This window comes from Ciconia boyciana, chromosome 2 (genome assembly GCF_034638445.1).
Source record: "Ciconia boyciana chromosome 2, ASM3463844v1, whole genome shotgun sequence".
Taxonomy (NCBI): domain Eukaryota; kingdom Metazoa; phylum Chordata; class Aves; order Ciconiiformes; family Ciconiidae; genus Ciconia; species Ciconia boyciana.
Genome location: NC_132935.1, coordinates 36427766 through 36448123, shown reverse-complemented (window position 1 = coordinate 36448123; position 20358 = coordinate 36427766). Strand labels below are relative to the sequence as shown.

The following is a 20358-nucleotide window of genomic DNA, read 5'->3' as shown; positions in this document are numbered from 1 at the left end:
GCAACCCAGCCTTTCACCTCTGAGTCTTTCATAGACTATATGAAGTGGGCTTGCCTAAAGGGTCTCACTACCAGCTCTGTAAGGGCGGTTGCAATCTAAGACAGTCAAGATCTTTAGTCCAAACCTATTGCCTATAGATAAAATCTGCAACTCTGCCTGGACAGATTTCCCCCTTTTGGAAGACTGTTTTCAACAAGGAAAAAGCTAGCCTCTAAGGCAAGATGAAAGGAGTTTGTTAATGAAGCTGTCACAGTCTTTCCACTTCATACTTGGGGCATGAGTGTCAGAAGGTCATAAGGAAAAACAAAACAAATCAGAGAGCCAGTCATCATCTCTCATTTGTATTTTATCTGTGCTCCCGCTGTGCAAGGAACATTATTTTCTCCATACGGTCAACCTGTAGAAGTGGTTTATAGGGTTTCTTTTGTCCAGGAAATTGCTCTCCAGCATCAGGGACACATTCCTAACAGGGCAGGGATTGACTTCAAGCAATGCACTATCAGGGCAAGATGAGTGATGAAGTGGGCCCTCCTTAAAGATGCTTGGTTGTTTAAATCTTAAAGAAATAAAGGCTAAGAAGGTAGAAGTCCTTTTCCTCAGGACCTGAACAAATTTGTTTCTCATGCATTAAAATTACTTTTTCTCACACTAGTAAAAGTTTTCATGCTGGATCACTACTCCAACATAAACTAGAAGAGCAGAAAGAGATAAAATCTGAATGTGCTAAATTCTTAGAATGAACCCTATCCCACTGTTGACAAAAGGATTTTTGAGGGCAAATTTTCATCCAAGTCAGTATTTCATTACTACATTTTCCAGTCAAGGTAGATTTTAGCTTATCAGCTCAGACAAACTGAAAAGGTGAAGGTGCAAGGAGATATCTCCAGTTTCTGGGATGGTTACTTAATAAGAAAGAACACAGAATCACAGCCATTCTAGGTATCCTTGTAGTGCCATTTCCACTTTTCCTACACGCTGTACTGATGTGATACCAGTAGATTTTGCTAGCTGCAGTCACTATATCTCTGTTGAAACAGTCTCTGGATACAGCAGGAAGAAAACACTTCGTATTTTTTCTTGATCTGACACAGATCTTCTGGGTTAAGACGTGGTATGTCCCCTCCTCTACATTCAGATTGTATCACATGTACTGTGTTTGGAGGGGTAAGACTGAAAACTCTACCTAGGATGAACAGATGTGAGATAGGATAAGTTCTAATAGGAAAAAGTTTTACCTCTTTCATTCCTGTGCAAGAATGAGCAGCTGTCAGACAGGACAAGTAGCAATGGGACAAGTTTTATTTCTTTCATTCCTGTGCTTAAGGCAATAATGGAAAGAAATATGAAGTGTCTTGTGCATCTGCTATGCTGGCCATTGCTGGAAAGATGCCAGCTTCAGGTCTGAGGGAATGGATGAGACTTCACTCCTATTGCCTAGGCACACAGCTGAAAACAGCCGTGCTGTATAGCCATCGTGGTTTAACCCCAGCCAGCAGCTAAGCACCACGCAGCCGCTCGCTCACTCCCCCCCAGTGGGATGGGGGAGAGAATCAGAAGAGCAAAAGTGAGAAAACTCGTGGGTTGAGATAAGAACAATTTAATAATTGGAACAAAATAATAATAGTAATAATAATAATGAATTGTAATGAGAAGGAAAACAACAAGAGAGAGAGAGGAACAAAACCCAAAGGAGGGAAAAAGAAATAAAATAAAATTAAAAAAAATGATACAACCGCTCACCACCCGCCGACCGACGCCCAGCCCGTCCCCAAGCAGCGATCTCTACCCCCCGGCCAACTCCCCCAGTTTATATACTGGGCATGACATCATATGGTATGGAATAGCCCTTTGGTCAGTTTGGATCAATTATCCTGGCTGTGCCTCCTCCCATTTCTTGTGCACCTGGCAGAGCATGGGAAGCTGAAAAAGTCCTTGACCAGTGTAAACACCGCTTAGCAACAGCCAAAACATCAGTGTGTTATCAATATTATTCTCATACTAAAATCCAAAACACAGCACTATACCAGGAAGAAAATTAACTCTATCCCAGCCGAAACCAGGACAATAGCACAAGACTATGTTTGACTCCTACCCCTCGCACCCCATGCATGTTCCCTGCGTTATTACTGCTGTGTCACCGCAATTGTCCTGGCCCCCACCTTCTTCAAAGCCAACTTTGCAAAATTATTCCTCACTGGATGTTGTGATCATCTGAAATCAAGTCAGCTTCACTTTTCCTCCCTCAATGCTTTATTTGGGTATAAAACTAGTATTCAGAAATGTGAAACACTGTGTTTATTCCATTAAAAATTTCAGAAAGTTATGCAAAGGGGTTGATGCAAGCAGGCCTCTTGTACTGGAGCCACAGAAAAATCTCTCTCCCTCTCTTATCTAAGGCAAAAAAGGAGAGAGGGGAGAACTAAGAGGGCCATTCAGTCTATGAAAACATCAGCAGATTCTCCTACTATGACTCTCTTTTGACAATTAGATATTTGATAATTTCTAATTATTGAAAGATAGTCATAATAACAAAATATTGCCATTGCTTTTACTTGTTGTTTTTATTTTCTCCTAGAAGGTCTTGAATGGCCTTTGGAGCCCAAGACCTGAACACCATCAGGCAAGTACAGCACAGAGAAATTAAAAGCTCAGTATTACATAGCCCAGGAAACGAGAACACTCCCCGTCTCTCATTCCAACCGCAAGATACAGCTATCTCTTTCCATACTGACACTTTCATTCTAGATTACAAGCTTTCATTACTTACCAAATAAGACAGGCAATGTAAATAGACAAATAATACCTCAGGGGAGCCTGTGCTGAAAAAATGCACCATGGGCAGGTGGCAGAGCCCAGGGTCAGCCCCAGTGCCATGTCCCCAGGGTCCTTCACCACAAGATGTCCCCGGCCCTGCCGGGGAGACACAAGACCTGCTCAGGCAAGGACCACGCTGCGGCTATAAACCGGCCGGGACAAGCTCTGGTGTGGGTTTTGTACCCGCCATGGTGGTTCCCAGGCAGCCCACGGTGCTGGATGGGCCCACGGGCACAGGCTGGACCCTGCGGCCTGGGAGGCTCCTTCCCCTCCCATCTGCTTTTAATACTTTTATTTTTTTCTGGGTAAGGCCATAACGTCAGGGAGGTGTCGCCTGCTGGCGCAGAGTTTGTGCCACGCTACATGAAGCAACGCGAACGCCTCCTTCCTGCTTCCTTCCTGCTCTTGTATTTTTTCACCGCGTTGTCGGAATCGGGAAGTTTGGGGTGTATCAGAACCCCGAATTCAGGCAGTTACAGGGGAACTGCTGAGCCTGCGGGCAGGGCTGTGGTTTCCAGCCGCGCCTATAGACCACCTTCAGCTGTGGTTTCTCGCCGGGCACACGCAGACCCCTCAGCGGGACGCTCCCCGCCCTGCCCTTCACGCCTCGCCACCCCCGGCTGGATTTGGACCAGTCGCTGACAGAAAGAGCCATCCCCGCTACCGAGGGGCCCTCACGCCGTGCCGCTACCGGTCGTGCACCTCGGCGCGGCGGCCACCGGGTGGCGCCCGCGCCCCGCCTGCGGGGCGGCTGCCGTGGGGCGTGAGGCGGGGCTGCCCTGGTGGCCATTACTCCCCGCCGCCAAGGAAATCCGCGTTTTCCTGCGCTGGGCTGTGGGGCGGGTCGCTGCTCCGACGCTTTCCCGCTGGCGGGCGGAGTTCGCGCAGGAGGAGGGTGGGGGCAGCCAGGGCCCGGAGAGCCGGTTCTGTCACGTCTTGGGAGGCAGCGGGGCGGCGGGAGCCGGCGGCCGCCTCAGGGCCGGGGGCGGGAGCGGGCAGCCGCGCCGGGAAGCCGCTGCCCAGCGCGGCGGGGCCTGGGGAGGTGAGAGGGGCACTCACAGAAAAACTTTAAAAGGCGACGAGTGCTGCCGAATGCCTTGAAAGGGGGTGCCCTCTCCCTGCAGAGGCTTCCTGGTATTTTATGCTGATACTTACTAAAGTAAGTAATGCTTAGAAGTGAGTGAACAAGCATGCATAGCTAGATAATCTTTGCTAGTACTTTCTGTAGGCATATTTAACATTTTGCCTGGAGAGGTGTGTACGTTCATCCCGGCCCGAGGTCCTTCCAAATCTTTCTTCTACCTGTAAGAGGCCAGACGCACCCTTGCCCTTTTGGAGACATCTTCAGCCTCCTTATGAAGCTGGCTTTCTCTTTCTTCCACCTAAATTGCTTCCTCTTGCTCATGTCTCCCAGCCAGCTGCCAGTTCTTCACCAGGAGTTGCCTTGGAAGAGATGGCGCGACGGCAGAGGACAGGCACGCGTCTCGGTGATGGAGAGGGAACGCTTGTGCCAGTCGGAGGTGCCGGAGGCCACCTGGCCTCTCTCCCCGTCCCCCAAGCCCATGCGATCGTTCAGGGTCAGAGACACACAGGAGGATCTTTCGTGGGATTGCAGAAGTTTGGGCACTGTGGCTTTCTGGGTCTGTAGGTATCTGAAGAGGCTGTTTTCAGGAAACCTCTGTAACTTGTAACTTGTGTATTCTTTTTTAAATGTTGAAGAAGAAAAACCAAAAACTTTTTTGGTTTTACAGTAATGATGGTGTAGAGGCATATCTGAGAAGTGAAGGAATAGTTTTTATTTTATTTTTATTACTTGAGACAGACACTGAAAACCTGAAACAGGAAATTTGGGTTGCTTTGTTGCTTTGATGCCTCATGTACAATGACATTTTAGTGTTAAACTGCACTCAGAAAAACTCATCTGCCTTCTTTCAATCCACAGCTAGACTTGCCACTGTCTTGCATGCTGGGACATAAATTACAAGGGAGCTGGACATAAAACCTTAAATCACTTACCTATTCTGCTTCAGCAGTAGGATCTTCAGATTAATGTCAGGATTTTTATTCATTTTGCTTCTGGTGTTAGTTACCATCCTAATCAGATGTAAGGCTTCTTTGTGCTAGATACATAAAAATGAAGGGAAGTGTGGTCTCTGCCTAGAAGAGCTTGCAGACTACTCTAAAGCAAATATAAACCACAGTAGGTCCTGTGAGCTAGAGACTTCAGTTGATACACAGAGGTTATGTCCAAACTACTAGTGTGAAGGACTCTTCTTTGCTACCAAGACTGTCCTCTGGTTTTGAGGCTAACTGTCCTGGGGTAGCTTGTGTCCATACTGCTTATGCCTGTGTACTCAGTCTCCAGAATAAGATGACTTCATGTAAACTGTATATTATGAATGATCCCTATCCGCTGCTGACTCACAAACTACATCTTGGCATTGTTTGTGAGAATGGCACGTGGCCCATACCAAAACCACAAACCATGCAGGGACCTCTCCAACAATGTAACAGCATAGACACTGAAGCTGCAGTGCCCAGGAATGCTCCCTGACACCATTTTTTTTTTACTTGTGCCATCACCGCGAGGCAAGTTTAGTGTAGGCTAAGGTACAAATCATAAAATGAGTATGTGAATGCTGTGTTTCAACTCAGAATGAGTCTAGCTGCAGTCCCTTTGCACAGGGAATGGGAGTGGAGACTCTCAAGTGTCAGTCAAGTCCTTGTCGTCTGTTCCAAAACTTGAAGTGGTGGTCAAAGTGATGAAAATTCTGGCAATACCAGTGGTGTTAATTTATGGTAACTGCTTCTCTCTTACAAACTAAGGATATACCCAGATGATACAGTATGTACAGTTTACAGAGGAAACTGGTGTGTTTTTACTTACAGTGAGGGAGGGCAAAAAGTGTAAGTGGGTTTATCTGCACAGCTGTTCCATCCACATCTAGTCTAGAAGGGGGAATTCTTTTTCTTATTTGTGAAGCCTGGTGAACCAAGGCGTTTATGACAGCATTTGCATCACAAGTTCAGGGGGAATTATATAGAGTGGAAAAGAAATATGAAATTGTTGTTCCCTGAGATAGAGGAACTGTTCTGGGCTGTATCATTGGATAAGCAAACACCTAAAACCAGGTTACTATGAGAAATAGATTGGTAGTAGGTCCTGTGGTTACGAGTGTTTTGTTACAATTAAGGGCTTGAGAAATAATCTTCAAAGCATATGTATGACACACGGTTACACCTTAGCCAATATATGACACCTCAGGCCCTTCTTTCATGAGAGTTTTCAGTTCATGCTTCATGAACATCACTGTCATGCCACTAAACATTAAACTTGTAATCCGAGTATCTTTACAGACAGCTAAATTGTATACATATATTTCCATATATTAGCTGACACTCTCATTTTTAATGGGTGGGGACAAATTTACTCTTGCGGGATTATTCCTTAGTATGGTCTACCTGTACATTTTGGTCTGTTAGCCTCTGTCTGTGGTTACTCTTATGCACGGAACTTCACCAATACGGCAGTTTAGCTTTAATCCAGGGGCCCTACAGAAAATTGTTCAATTTCTTCTTTGAATTTCTCTTCTTTCCCTGTTTTTCCCATGTCAGAATGTCATCTACTCAATCCTTCCCCAAATACAAGTTTTGCTCTGTTTCCTATGAAACACAGCAAGAATTGGGCATAACCCAAATGGATGTGATGTGTGTTCTTCCTGTGTTGCAACCTAACTGTGATTCTCGGGTTGGATAGCCCCAGGGATCTTCCTGCGTACAGAGGGATGGCCTTGTTTAACCTCCACAGTTCTACAGAGCTATCCTAACAGGCCTTGCAAATCTCAAGCATACCTATATGTAGCATGAAAATGCCACACTCAGGAATATAATACATTTCCTCAGGACCTCAAATCACCTTCCTAGTAAATAGCAATGTATCTCTCATTATTTTGCCCCCTTTGAAGGTTATTGATGTTCCACTGGGACCCAGAGGAGGAGGATGAAAAGTGGTTTCCAGGATGGACACAATGAGTCTGATCTGAAAGAGATTAGAGCAAGTGATGCAAGACACTCTGCTGCTTGGAGTGGGGACCACAGATTGCTGCCTGGAGCAGATGACATTAGTACATGTATTCAGTATCTCCCCAAAAGGAATGCAGGCAGGTCCAGACCATACGTGTGCCAGAGTGCAGGTAAAAAGATTTGACATTAACCATCTTTCCAAGATCTCCCTTCTAGATAGCGGAAAACATTTCATGCACATATGTTTATTTTGAGGGTGGGATGAGACACTTCTACAGGAGAAATGAGTGACATAGGGTTTGTTTTGGTTTTCCCCATAGCGACCATAGACTGTATCTCTGCTGGCAGTCCATCTGCTTTCTTGAGGCTTCCCAGAACATCAACCTACCGCACTCCTCTTCAGCCATCTTCATAGGGCAAGAGGGACTTCCGTGAAGAAATTAATCACAGGACAGTTGGAATCTTTCATGTCCTTGTTGCAAAAGACTTCTGATTCAGTTTGGTCCCGTTTTCCTCTAGATGACATTCCCTCTTGATGATACTAAGGACATGAACTAACTTAAACTCCATACTGCTTATATTCAAGGAATACAATAGTTCCTTCTGCTGTTAGAATCTCCATTTTCTATAAGCATTCATGCCTACATTCACTTCTTATCTTTTGCTGACTACACGATTTACAGTGCTAATGATGTTGCTTCTGCCATCACAGCAACTTGGAATTAAAATTAAAAAGCAATTCATTTGTTTTCGGGATTACCATCCATTTATCTTATTCTTCTTGTTCCTATGAAGATTCCTATAAGCTAAAGCTGCTGTTGTCCATCCCCTTCATGCATACTGCGCTCACTACACGGGCCTTTGTAAAATCCGATGCAATCCTTTGTGAACCGATGCAATCCTTTGCTGTTCTTGTGACTTTTTGTCCCAGATGCTGAACAGTCTGTTTGCTTGGGTTGGGGTTGTGTCTGTGTATATATTCTGACTTGCAGCTCTGCCTGCTTTGTTGTCATAGAGCACTTTTCTTGTCACATTTTGAATTCTTTTTAACACTAGAAATTTGAATTCTTTATAACAATTTCACCAGCATGAGCAGATTGGGTGATTTCCTTTGCTTGCTAAATTCCAATCACATCATCAATGTTAATTATAGTTCTTCTGAGTGTCACCACATGTTTCTGGTCCCAGAGCCTATCAGACTGCCAGCACTCCATCATTACAGGAGTGATTCTTCAGCCCTACATCAGCCACAAGTTTTTCTCAGGTTTGCCTGTCTTGTTGGATAGATCCTATATGAATCTTTTCAGCTGTCTTAATTTTTCTAGGAATTTTAACTCTAGTGAGATGCTCATGTGCTGCATTCCAAATAAGGCACTTTTGTAGTTATTTTTTACTAATTTGCATTTACAAATGTTTCAGAGCCAAGTAAGAGGCTGATACCTATTTCTTCTTAGTACCTGAATCCTAAGCAGCCTGCACTGTGGAAACACAAGTCTCTGCATGATGTAGTGACTGATCCCAATGCACTCTTGTCAGAATATATTAAAAATACCGATTTAGGTATTTAGGCTTTGGAAGGCAGCTCAGCATCCATCCTCTGTGCACTGCAGAAAGCATCTGTGTAAACATCTTTCAGCTGGAGTGGAGTATGATAGACACTGCCCAGGGACTGAACCTAATTCTTAGGTATAATTGCTGTTAGCCTTGGTGAGAGTCTGTGCTGCCATACCAAATGCAAATTCGCTATTATATAGAATTAGCTACTTGTGGAAAAGTGACTGTTCTCCAGTAGAATGGACAGCTTTCTGTGCTGTTTCATTCAACTAATGTAATTATTATTTGCTTATAATATAAGGTTGCTATAAGCTTGTATTGATGGATAGCTCTAAATCCCACTTCTTCCTTCTTTTTGTCTTAGTTGGCTCATATGAAGTTTGGTCATTTAAACCTGGATTTATCCCTCCCAACATTAGATAGTTAACTAAAACATTAGATATTTAACTGAATCACACAGCTGGTCACCTTAGGGTCCTTTTAGAGTCAATGAAGAGAGAGAGAGTAACTTTCAGATAGTTATTGAGATCTTAAAATTAATTTCTTCAACTCCCTCTTTCACCTGGGAGGCCCCTATGGCAACTGTATTTCTTATGTAGTCACCTTTACTTAGCTGAGAAACTTGAATTTTTATTCTGAATCCATAGCATATCTGAGAGTTCTTTAAATAGTACGTGTATGAAGTCACTAAATGGGAAAAGTATGGCTTAGGTATTTTTTATATGCCAACTATGTTTCTTTTTTCTCAGATCAGAATTGTTAACATTTCCAACATGAGAGATGTATTTTCCTTGTGTAAGCAAACACATGTATTGGAAAGGAATGGTTTCATGATGGAGACATGAGCTTTCTGTCTAATGATCTGCTCTATCAGAGTCCCACGTAAAACAGAGACAAAACAAAGTTCTACACAACATTTATATAAGTCTAAAGTCACAAAGATATTTTTGGGAGACAAGTGTTCCTCTTTATATATGGACTGCCTGCCAGGAAAGTCAGTGCAGGTATTCTGCCTGTAAGATTTCACATGAAGCACGTCTCAGCTGAATATAGGTTGCAGATGATTTGGCATTTTATTTGTAAAACAGCTTTAGCAAGATTTGTATACCTTTATGGGATCAAGATGGGTTCACCTTGTAGCTTGTGCCAAGGAACAAAGATGTCATTAACATAAAAAAATAATCATCAAGTGTATACTTGCCAAATCTAATAAAAATGTCTGTATTTCTTACCTTCTGTGCTTGTGGACTGTAGAAATGTAAGGTAGTTTTTCATTTTAAGTCTCCCCTTCACCCAGCTCTGTAACTCGTACCCAGTCAAACAAAACACTCGGACTTTAAAAATGAAATCAATTTACTCTATCAGGTTGGCAAAAACTTAATAAAAAAAAAGGATCAAAACACATTATCTTCCTATGGAACCTAAAATGCTTAAAACCAGCATTTTAGAATGTTTTGGTCACCTCATTCATATAAAGCATTGATCTGAATTTCATCTGTTCATGAGTTTAAAAAAAGGATTCAAAACTGCGTGCATGTATTTTTGGTGTGTCTTTATAGGTGAGGAATGCCAGAATACATGACACCTGGCACTTCGCTGGCAAGAGAGCAGCCTTCATCTCAGGACAAACCCACAAGGAGCCTGTTTGCTTATCTGAACTTTTTCCTAATCACTTAATGCCTTCATTGAGAGACAAGAAGAAAGACTAATTTACTTTTTAAAAATAATATTTATGAACCCAAGGATGAGAATTAACGATTTAAAATATCAGATCCTTGTTAGAGAAATCCAAACATACCTAATTGCCATATTAAGATCAGTAAGTATACACTAATACATCTATCTCTCTATAGAGGTATTTAAAACAAAGAATTGAGTCTTGTACAACATTCGCTATCTAAAAGCTGTAATTTTCTCTCCAAATTTTGACCTGAAATGTCACCTGTGACCATTGTGTACTTCTGTTCTAAAACTAGTGATAGTCTATTGGGGCACCACCATCATATGGATGTGTCTGTTATGGTAGCAAACACAGTCAGTGCATTCATTATTTTATTAAGAAAGTATTTTTATGTATTATATAGCCACAAGGAAAAAAAAATAGTATTTGAGAGCATGTAGTATGGTGTATGGATGGAAGCAACAATACGTTTTTCTTCATGTCACACTCCTCACCCCCAATTTTGACCTACTGTATTTACTTAATATAACTACTTCATATGTGGGAATTTACCTTGAATATTTTTTCCATCATTTCACATGAACCTTTCTGCACTGTTTCAAGTTCTCCATGCTTTCCTTGTTTTTCCGATCTCCTAGAGTCGTTAACCAATTACAGCTGGGATCAAGGCCAAGAACAGCTAAGTATCACAACTGAGATTATCTCAAGTGGCACCTTAGTTAAATTGCTGAATAATCTTTTCTCTAGGGTTCAGATAAACATTGGTTGAGTTTTCTTATACCTTATGCCTTCCTAAAGGACCTTCCTTTTTGATTTTCTGTTTATATTCTTTTCTTTTTATAAAGCTTCCTAGAGAAGGTCAGTTGGAGTCCCACCACAGTTACATAACTACAAATTAGGATAGCCCCCTTCCTTCAGAGCCTGTCTCTGGATAAAACTGGAAGATAAATTAGATTATGTACAGTTTGCCCTCAAATCACTGAGAGCAACAATTTCAGCAGATCCTGGACTGAGCCCTCATTTTGTTTTCCAGTGGCTCTACACTATTTTACACTTCACAAGAATAAAAGCAATTTTCTGCAGTTCACCTACTTGAAAGACACTACCAATAGTCAGTCTTGGGCTTCTATGCAGTATTTCAAAATAGAAATCCACGACGTAGGATGACCTGACAAGAAACCAGGTTAAATTGGTTCTTGTTAAGCAAATGTTTCTTCCTCCCGACTGCTTAAATGAAGAAGAGGAGGCTTTTTCTTCTCTAAAGCAATTCAGTCTTCTGCCTTACTGTGAGTTAACCTCTAAGTAAATATTTTGAGAAAAAGAAAATCTTACCTCAGGAGTTTTAATCTTAAAACAGGAAAAGTCTGCTCCCAACTAGGAAAACTCAGATGATTTTCCCACTGCACAAATACAAATAAAAGCAAAACACACTACAGATGGAAATGTAAAATGACAAAGAACAGCAAAAGGAGCTCTTATGCTATCTTTCATGCTATGAAGCAGAACAAATTACTGACCTCCATTTCTTAATCTACATTTATTTATTTTCCTGATTCACAGAAAAGATTATGACAGTGAATTCTATAAGCTGTTAAAATGTGGTTTTCCCTGCTGATTGATATAGTACTGTACCTCATGTGAATTGTTTGGGGTGAAAGTGTTCTTATCGGACTCTGTTGCTGGAGATGTATCTGCTCTCCAGAGGTGTGGAAGATAAGTGTGTTTACAAAAGCAGGTTTCAAGATCGTGCATTCCAAAGACGTTCCTATATTGATGCAGTCACACACTATCACAGTACCAGTAAGACATTGTAACCAAGCTTTTAATGTCATTTATAAAAAAATAGAGTTATTTACATTTGCAACTTATTTAATGGCATCCTTTTTTATTACAGCATTAGAATCAGTGAAGAAATGTCACTAGAACCCATTTGAGGGTAAACTTTTCAAAGATAAGCATGACAGTACAGGAAAAGTGTTTAAAACATTTGAATTCTTGCTCTTTTGCAGCATCATACAAACTCATTCTTTACAACACATGCACCCTGGCCTTACGGTAAGCAGAATTCCCTTCCAGATTAAGGCTAGGAAACTCTGCCACATTTCTAGGGACAGTCCCACATTCTTACATGCGGCACTGCAAGGCATAACCAAAGGAATTAGTTTAATTCCAGTGGGCAGTAGCCTAAATGCAGAATGTAACCACTTACATGTTTTTAAGAAAACTCTGGTTAAACAGACAAAAAAAAGTATGACTATACTTATTGCATAGTTGCAGCGAACCGGATCCATGAATACAAAAGCCATCAAAATATATTATAAATCTATCTGAGTTTCAAAGCTATTCTAAAATACTGCTTTGCTTTAGAATACAAATAACACTGTTTGGGGTTAGTTCATAGAGTTGTATTTTGGTCCATGCTGTTAATTCTATATCATTATATTCCTCTTCCATTAGTTTAATAGCCTCAGAACAACAGGTCCTCAGGCAGTGGTAAGAACGATGAAGCCAAAGAAGGGCCTTTCCAAATCTCAGACTTAGCCGCTGCAGTCAGTTCATAAAAACTCTAATTGCTACCGCCTCCCTCCCTTACTGCTTTAAATAAACTTCCCTCAGAACTCTAAGGGAAAAGAATGACAGGGGACACAGATTTAACACTGTTAGAGATGGGGGTTTGTCCCCATCTAGTCTCGAGCTGATAAATCACAGCTCTTAAAAATATCCAGCCCGTAAAGAAAAAGATCAACAACAAAAAAAACCCTATTTACTTTGACTATGCGGTAGTTCCACATAATCTGCTGGCAGTAGAAACTTCTTTGGTGTCAGAGTCAGGTCTTCCTGAAACCACAAATGGCCAAGTCTGCAAGCAAAAAAAAGGCATTTCATATTAGAAAGAAAGTTTATCCTGGTATGAAACTGGAGCTTTATTACTGATAGATGTCTAACTCTGGTTCAGCTGCAAGCACGTCATCATGTTTTAGTCCCTGTGGGAAGCACAGAGGGAGCTAAGTTCCTCTAACAAATATTTTCATTATGTTTTTCATTATAATTAAATGCTCCGCAATAGGGCTGCAACAAATTGTTCGCATCAAAAATGCAACGTGTCTCTGGCTTTGCAACTGCCTGCATAATTTTATAAATAGAAAGCATATAAACTATTCAAAACCAATCACTCTGCGCTATATAAGCGACCTTCTTACCCCCGTGGCACGCATCAGGCATTTAGTTTTGCACCGATGAACTAATGACGGCTTGCTTGTACTCCCAGCCAGCCCGCAGAGCGAATTACTCCTTTTTCGGACATTAAGCTTGCCTAATGCCCGAGGAATTTGTTTCTTTAGGGTTCCTTACTCCGGCTCCCCAGAACAGACGCACCCGCCATCACCGCAGGCCAAACCCGGTTCTCGGGTCGCCCCCGGGCGAGGATGACCGGCGATTTACGAAGCAGTCAGGGCTTCCTCGACGGCGGGCAAGGCTCGAGCGCTGCCAGCCCTGCCCGGGGCGCGCCGGGCCGGCGGGGCTACCCCGGGCAGTGCCCCGGGGGTTGCCCGGTGCCCCCCGCCGGTGCCCCCCGCCGCGCATCCCGAAGGCTCCGGGGCCGCTCCCGGCCGCCCGCCCCGCGCCCCCCCGCGCCCCCCGCGCCGCACCAGGTTGACGGGGTGGACGTAGCCGTTCTCGTAGCGGTCCTCCTGCAGGAGCTGCCGGAGGTGGGCGATGTAGCTGGACGCCAGGCGCAGCGTGTCCAGCTTGGAGAGCTTGGTGTCGGGCGGCACCCAGGGCAGGCTCGTCTTCAGCCGGGAGAACGCCTTGCTCAGCACCCGCATCCGCGCCCGCTCCCGCGCGTTGGCCGCGTTGCGCTGGGACTGCTTCCCCTCGGGCGGCGGCCCCCGCGGCCCCGACGCCGCCTTCTTGCCCCCGGGGCCGCCGCCTCGCGCCCGCTTCCTCTTGCAGCCGCTGCCCGCCGGCCCCGCCGCGCAGCTGCCCTCGCCGTCCTCCTCCTCCTCTTCCTCCTCCTCCTCCTCCTCCTCCGCCGCCGAGGAGTTGTCCCCCGAGGGGTAGAGCTCGCCGCGGGGCTGGCGCTTGGCCGGCGGCGGCGCGTAGTCCAGCTGCAGCGCCCGCAGGTCCATCTCGGGCAGCTCCTCCGCCTCGCTCCCGGAGCCCGCGGACATCGCCACGGGCGGCAGGCAGGGAGGCGGGCAGCGGGGCAGGCCGGAGGGGGCGGACGGCCGAGGCGCGCCGGCGAGTCGGCCCAGCGCGGGGCGGCCCCGCCGCGGAGAGTCCGTGCCGGCGCGGGGGGGCGCGGAGGGGGGATGCGCCCCCGGACAGCGCTATATATCGGGTGTCCGCGGGCAAACCATCTGCCGGGCGGAGGGGAGGAGCGGGGGCGCGGCGGAGGGGGTAGGACCCGGCCGAGCCCCGCGCCGGGGGCGGCGCCTCCCCGCGCTGCCCGGCGCCGCGCTGGGCGCTGGCCCGCGGGCCGGTGCGCCGAGTCCGCCCCGTGCAGCGGGGAGCACCGGGGACGTCGCCAGGCGCAGGCGTGCGTGGGAGGAACGCCGCCGTGCGAACGAGCGCTCCTCCTGCGGGACAGACCCCTCTCCTCGCCCCGGAGGAGGGAGAATACCCCCGGGGCTGCTCCCGCCAGTGCTTTCGCGGGGAGGGGGCGCCGCTCCCCGTCTCCAAGGCGGCGGCTGGGCTAAGGCTGAGCGCGCCCCGGCGCTCGGCCCCCAGCCCGCCGGCATTCCCTCGCCCTTCCGCCTTTCCTCCGAGGTCGGACGATTTCCCCGCCGTATAAACCCGCGCCCAGCCCCGCTCCTCGCAGCCGAGCGGTGCGGCAGGACGGGGCCGACCCCGGGCTGCGGGTCAGGCCCCCGCCCGCCGGGGTCTTCCCCTGCCCGCGGCCAGCCCTGCCCGAGAGGCGGCTGTGCGGTCCCGGTGCCCGCTGGCCAGCGGGACGCCGGAGCGGGCGGGGGCAGCGGGAGAGGCGGCACTCGGGGGTGGGTGGCGATTTGTGGGGAGCGATGCAAAAAGTCGCTGGAAACGCGCGGACCGTGTTTTGACGGCGTCAGTCACTTGGGGTGAAGCTACGGGCAGTAGCGAGTGAGTATAACGTGCCCGAGGGCTGCTCCTTCCTCAGAGCAATTAGTGAAAAGCCAGTTAATTGGGCTGTGTACAGCTGTCACACAGCAAATTAAACGAGACAGCTTTTCGAGCGATTCGCGGGTTTTTTTAACAAATTCCGTACTACAGCTTTTATATAGTCCACGGGAGAGTGGGGGACCCACCATCTACGGGGAATGCTGATATGCAAATTCAACAGGGGTATAAATTAAAAAAAAAAATAATCAACCAACATCTTGTATCCCTCCCACCCCCCAAAATATCCCTTCTTTCCAAGATTAAGGACTAGCATTTAGTTCCTCGCTGGCCTTCACGACCTTGTCTGGATACGGTTAACCAGAATAAAAAAATCGGTTCGCGGAAAAGAATCTAATGACTACAACAGGTGGAAAGATCTCGTCCCGCAATTTTTGCTCCCGGTTTTTCCCTTCCATTTCCCTCCCGGCCGAGTGGAACCTTCCCGGCTGCTGCCGCACAACTTTCCTGGCACCGCCGGCCGCCTTTTTCGCCCAGCGCTTTGCACTTCGCTCCCCGCCAGCCCTGTGGTCTTATTGAGGGGCTTTTCACGCTGTATAAACCTCGGCTTCACCCGCTGGGGCTAGAACCACATCAGAGCCGGGTTTACCAGCAACCTTTCCAAGTGAAACTTGACATTTCTTGAACCACCGAAACAGGCAGCTGATCTTGCAACTGGATCTCTTGAACTTGGTTTGACACTACGATGCTCTGGCTGGGTCCCACACGCTGTACGGCGAATGGGGAGCGCGCCGGACTTCGGCGTTGCTCTGCCTCCCCAATTAGCCTACATTATCCGTACAAATATATATATATAAAGATACTGCAGGGGAAGAGATATAGGTTTACTTTTTCCCCCCATCTGGGTTGTTTATACAGGTGCGGGCTGAACGCTTTCCCTGCTAAAGATTAATGGGGAAAGTGCTGAATTTCTTTAAACAAAGAAGAAAATGGTACCCAGTCTGAAAAGCCTCAGTGGCAAATCTCACCTTTCGCGCCTACCTCTGCCTCGGCGGATTAAAGGCGACGCATAATGGAGACTTCGTCTCGTTTCATGAAGGGACTGGGGGGGTGTGAGTAGCCGAATTCTCGGATCGCCTTTGCCTGCTTCTTGGTTGGTAAAGGAAATGGGAAATGCAGTGGAGTAAATCAGGAGTGAGCCTCAGGCGTTACTTCGGATTTACACCCAACGAAACCGAGCAGAACTGACTCCTCTCACATCCATCAAACCTCTAATTTCTGCGGCCCTGACCGAAATATCATTTTCAGGATCAAGTCTTTGATGGGGCCAGGGCATTACATCATGCTTCCATTTGTCCGCTAGTCAAGACTTTGATCTTTTACGCTCTCTGTGTGCTGAGTAGGGAAAATGTCCCTGGTATGTCACGGCAGCGGTTTACACCCGTTACCAAGCGCAGTCCCTTTCCCTTTTCTCCGTTGAATGGCAGAACCACGATCTGACCTATGCCCGGACTCCGAGGACTTTCGGGGTCCGTCCCAGCATCCCTCCCCTCTTTCAGGGTCCGTCCCTGCCCGCTGTGTGCCGTGCCGGGCTGCAGCCCGGGTCTGCAAAACCCAGCGTGCGTGTGGAGGGACAGGAGCAGCGGCTAAAACGGCTCCTGCCTGGGAAGAAGCTACAGAGAGGGCCTTCCCCAGGGAGCTCTGCCTCTGCCACCCTTGTTAGCCCTGAGGCCACACAAAGCAGCTTTTCTCTGCTGAGGGGAGACCCCTGATTTGGGGGGCCGCGCTGGGACGGAGCGGTTTTTTCTCACACTTTTCCAGAAGGCGTTTTGGTAAACAAATTTAACAAACGAAGCCAAGCAAAGAGGACTCCACGAAAACCAAATTTCTCCTTTATCTTTGCAGCAGCTCAAGGCGTTTCGTGCTGCACCTGAGGCCCGGCAGGGCCGGCGCTGCGCTGCGCTGGGCGGAGAGCATCCCCGGGCAGGCCGGCACTAACAACCCGACAGGTATCTGGGATGAGGCAGAGGGGCTCTAACCCTTTTATTGTCTTCCTAAAGTTTCAGAATAAATTACAGCAAAAAGCAAAAGAGGAAAAAAAAATCTCCAGAGGCCAAGCCTGTAAAACGCAGGTTATCTCCGAGGATAGGAGGGGGAACTGCTAAAAGTCTTTCGCATTCATCCTCTGGGGTGTTGGCAACGACAAAGCAGGGTGGAGGAGGGAGATGATGTGTTCTCGCTGAAGTGCTTTAAATAAGGCTTTCCTTTGGCATTTGTCCTTTCCTCGAACTCAGCAGCGTTACCGAGTCACTTCGCTCCGACCTAAAGTGCACTTACACTTTTTCGGGTAGACCTCAGTGTAACAAGGGCGGTTTTATTCATTTTCTCGCGGTGGTGAGAAAGGCAGGATGTCTGGAGGGGAGGAGGACAGCGTCTGGCAAACGTCTCAGTCTTGATCTCTTCACAAGCGCCTACAACCCAGATCCAGGCTGCGTGAAAGACATGCAGGGCTTCTGCCACGAAGGGATGCTTGACATTGCTGGTTCTGTAGGGAAAGTAGGTGGACGAATTATAACCTTTGTTAAATGCCACCTAGAGCGAATACACCTCTGCATGGCTCAGATGCCCCGGTAAAGGCACCCAGTGAAAGGAGAAGCGTACAGTATCCCTCATCCCCCACCAACCCTGCCCCCGCTAAAAGCGCCTGTACCAGGGATGCCATTTGCTACAGCCCGTGCCGTGGGTGCCCTGTCCTTAGCCAGAGGTTTGGCACGGGTCGAGGTACCCCTGAAGGATGCCTTTTCCTACTGTCGCTTCCTAAGGTGACAGCGCCGTGGTCCCACGTCCCAGTCCCCTGGGTGCCCACGTCCCAGTCCCCTGGCAGGCACCCGGCTGAGGGTGCTCCGTGTGCGCTAGCCCAGCTCCCCCGGGGCCGGGGCCGGGGCCGGGGCCGGTCCTGAAAGCATCGCGGGGGAATGCAGGAGCCGCCTGCCCCAGCAGCGGTTGGAAACGAGTCTGTGTCTGTGTGTATCTTAGGGGGGGACGGGCTTCTCAAATAAGTGGCTTTCCACCATATAAGAAAATTAAAAACTACTCAGTGGGTCAAGCCATGTCAAATCAAGCAAACAGGCGATAAATGAACCCCTGGAAGGAAAAAAAAGTATTTACTAGAATTAATTTTGCCTAGCGAGTGCGAACCTTCCCGTGATTCACTTGGTGAAGGGACTTAAAAACAAAGCCGGGGTTAAAAACCAGCTCTCCGCCCCCCAGGCACCAGCCCGCGGCCCGGGGCTGCCCCGCTCCGCTGCCCCTACCCGGGAGCCGGCGGGCCGGTCTGCCGGTGCGGCGCAGGCAGCGCCCTCCCCGGGGCCGGGGCCGGGGCCGGGGCCGGGGCCGGGGGAGGCTGTGCTGGGGCCAGCGCCGGCCCGGCGGAGCAAACCCCCGGCTCCGGGAGGAAGAGGCACCCGCTCCGCGGCGGGGGCTGCGGGGCGCCGGGAGGGGGGCCAGCCCCCGGGGCTGCCGTGCGGGCGGCTGCGGGGCTGGTTGTGCCGCCTAGGCTGCGGGGGGGTTCGTGCTCCTCGCTCAGCAGCCCTGAGATCAGCGGGAACGTGCTTTTAAAATAAAGAACCCCACAGGTTTGGCCTTCGAGACGCTAATTTTCCCAAAGGGAATTCCATCCTGCAGCACAAGGCGAGAGCATCTTCCCCGAGGAAAGAAATCGCTCCCCGTTATTTACTCCTTCTCCCAGACATTTCCAGTGCAACAACGACAACAAGACGTTATCAGCTGTAAAGGATCGCTGCTTTCCCCAGAGTTTGGCCGGCAGTGAGTTTTGCTCAGGTATCCCCAACTTTCAGCAGGGTTTCCCCTGTGGAATAGCCAGGCAAGCGCTCTAAATACCTCCTGGCGCCAGAAGAAAGTTCTCATGTAATAGATACCCGCTGGTGTGAGAACACGGATTCTGCTCACTTTGTCAATCAGCCCGGGTGGGGGGGTTTGAGGAGGGGGAGAAGGGGATTTCTTTTAATTAAAAAAAGAGAAAGAAGTATTTTTCAGTAATTCTATTTTTGTAATGATGCCTGGAGATGCGCTGTTGGCCTAAAAGGACCAGAATTAATGGTGCTGTTTGAAGTGCAGTTTATTTCTTCTCTGGGAGCAAATTAGCTGGAATAACAAGCAAACATCAGGCAAGAGGAAACACTGTGTTAGTCTCCTCCTTGTGTTTCATTCTGAGAGGGAAGCCCACCAGAGCAAGACGGAAGAGATGGGGAGAGATAACACCACTACAGCACTTCATTATACTTGAGTGCTCCAGCACACTCACTCGCCTTGGCTGGGCTACAGCAGAGCAGATAGAGGCGTGCGGCTTCCCTAGGAACCGCTGGTGAAGTCAGTGGGGGCTTTCAGATGGGGGCACACAGCTGGTGAGACAGCTTCGTGGTCAGCAGGGGGAAAATCACTGCCCAGGGCTGTCTGGAGTCAAAGAAAACTCCAGTGCTCTGGCATCGTATCTCTAGCTGTATTGAGGGAAGGCTGCAAAGGGCACACAATACATGCAGACTGCAGTCATGGCAGCCTCACATTCAGTTGTCTGGTGAAATTATTCCTCATTTTGTGTAGGGAATAAATTTTCTATGGAAGGAACCTAGGCAGCCTCCTGAACACCAAGGTAGGTCAGCATCTTGCAACACCTTACCTCAACAGTGCTCAGGCTCTACTGAGTGCAGGCCATGTTGGGATAGATGCTCTTTCTCTTGTAAGAGACAGCATCACCTTGGCTGTGCTCTGTTCCCTTTCGTAGAATATTGTGCATCTGGGTATAATATTCACTTTTTCAGCTATTTGAATTGGCAGACCTATAATGCACCTAGATTTTAAATTGATAAAATTACAGGTGACCACATCCCCCACTATGGGGTTAATTCTGGATCTGAGGCATATGACATGACATGGTCCCAACAATGATTTTTAAATGTAATAGACATGGCTCTTCTAGCATGCGATCTTGACATATAAGTAGGTCTGTATGTAAAAAGGAAGAGCTTAAAGTGTTAGGTTAAGAATTCAGCTATGATGTTTTAACACCAATTTTCCCACTTTCTGAATGATAGTTTCCATATCCTACATAATATTAAACAATAAATTTTGTTCTTTTCACAGTACTTCTAAAAAGTGCTCCTACATCTGAAAAC

At 47.6% G+C, this 20358-nt stretch overlaps 1 protein-coding gene and 1 long non-coding RNA gene across 2 annotated transcripts; one reads left to right on the top strand and one right to left on the bottom strand.

The window, feature by feature from the left end:
- The first annotated feature begins 3626 nt into the window (after positions 1–3626).
- Positions 3627–9698, top strand: LOC140647584 (uncharacterized). Its single transcript, XR_012040850.1, has 3 exons — positions 3627–3973; positions 4229–4458; positions 6780–9698. It is a non-coding gene; the product is annotated as an uncharacterized lncRNA (long non-coding RNA).
- Positions 9699–11876: 2178 nt separating this feature from the next.
- Positions 11877–14557, bottom strand: MSC (musculin). The gene is made up of 2 exons (XM_072852352.1): positions 13720–14557; positions 11877–12932 (listed from the first exon to the last, which is right to left on the bottom strand). The coding sequence occupies exons 1-2, from the start codon at positions 14239–14241 to the stop codon at positions 12846–12848; spliced, it is 609 nt and encodes a 202-aa protein (XP_072708453.1). The 5' UTR covers positions 14242–14557; the 3' UTR covers positions 11877–12845.
- Positions 14558–20358: the final 5801 nt, after the last annotated feature.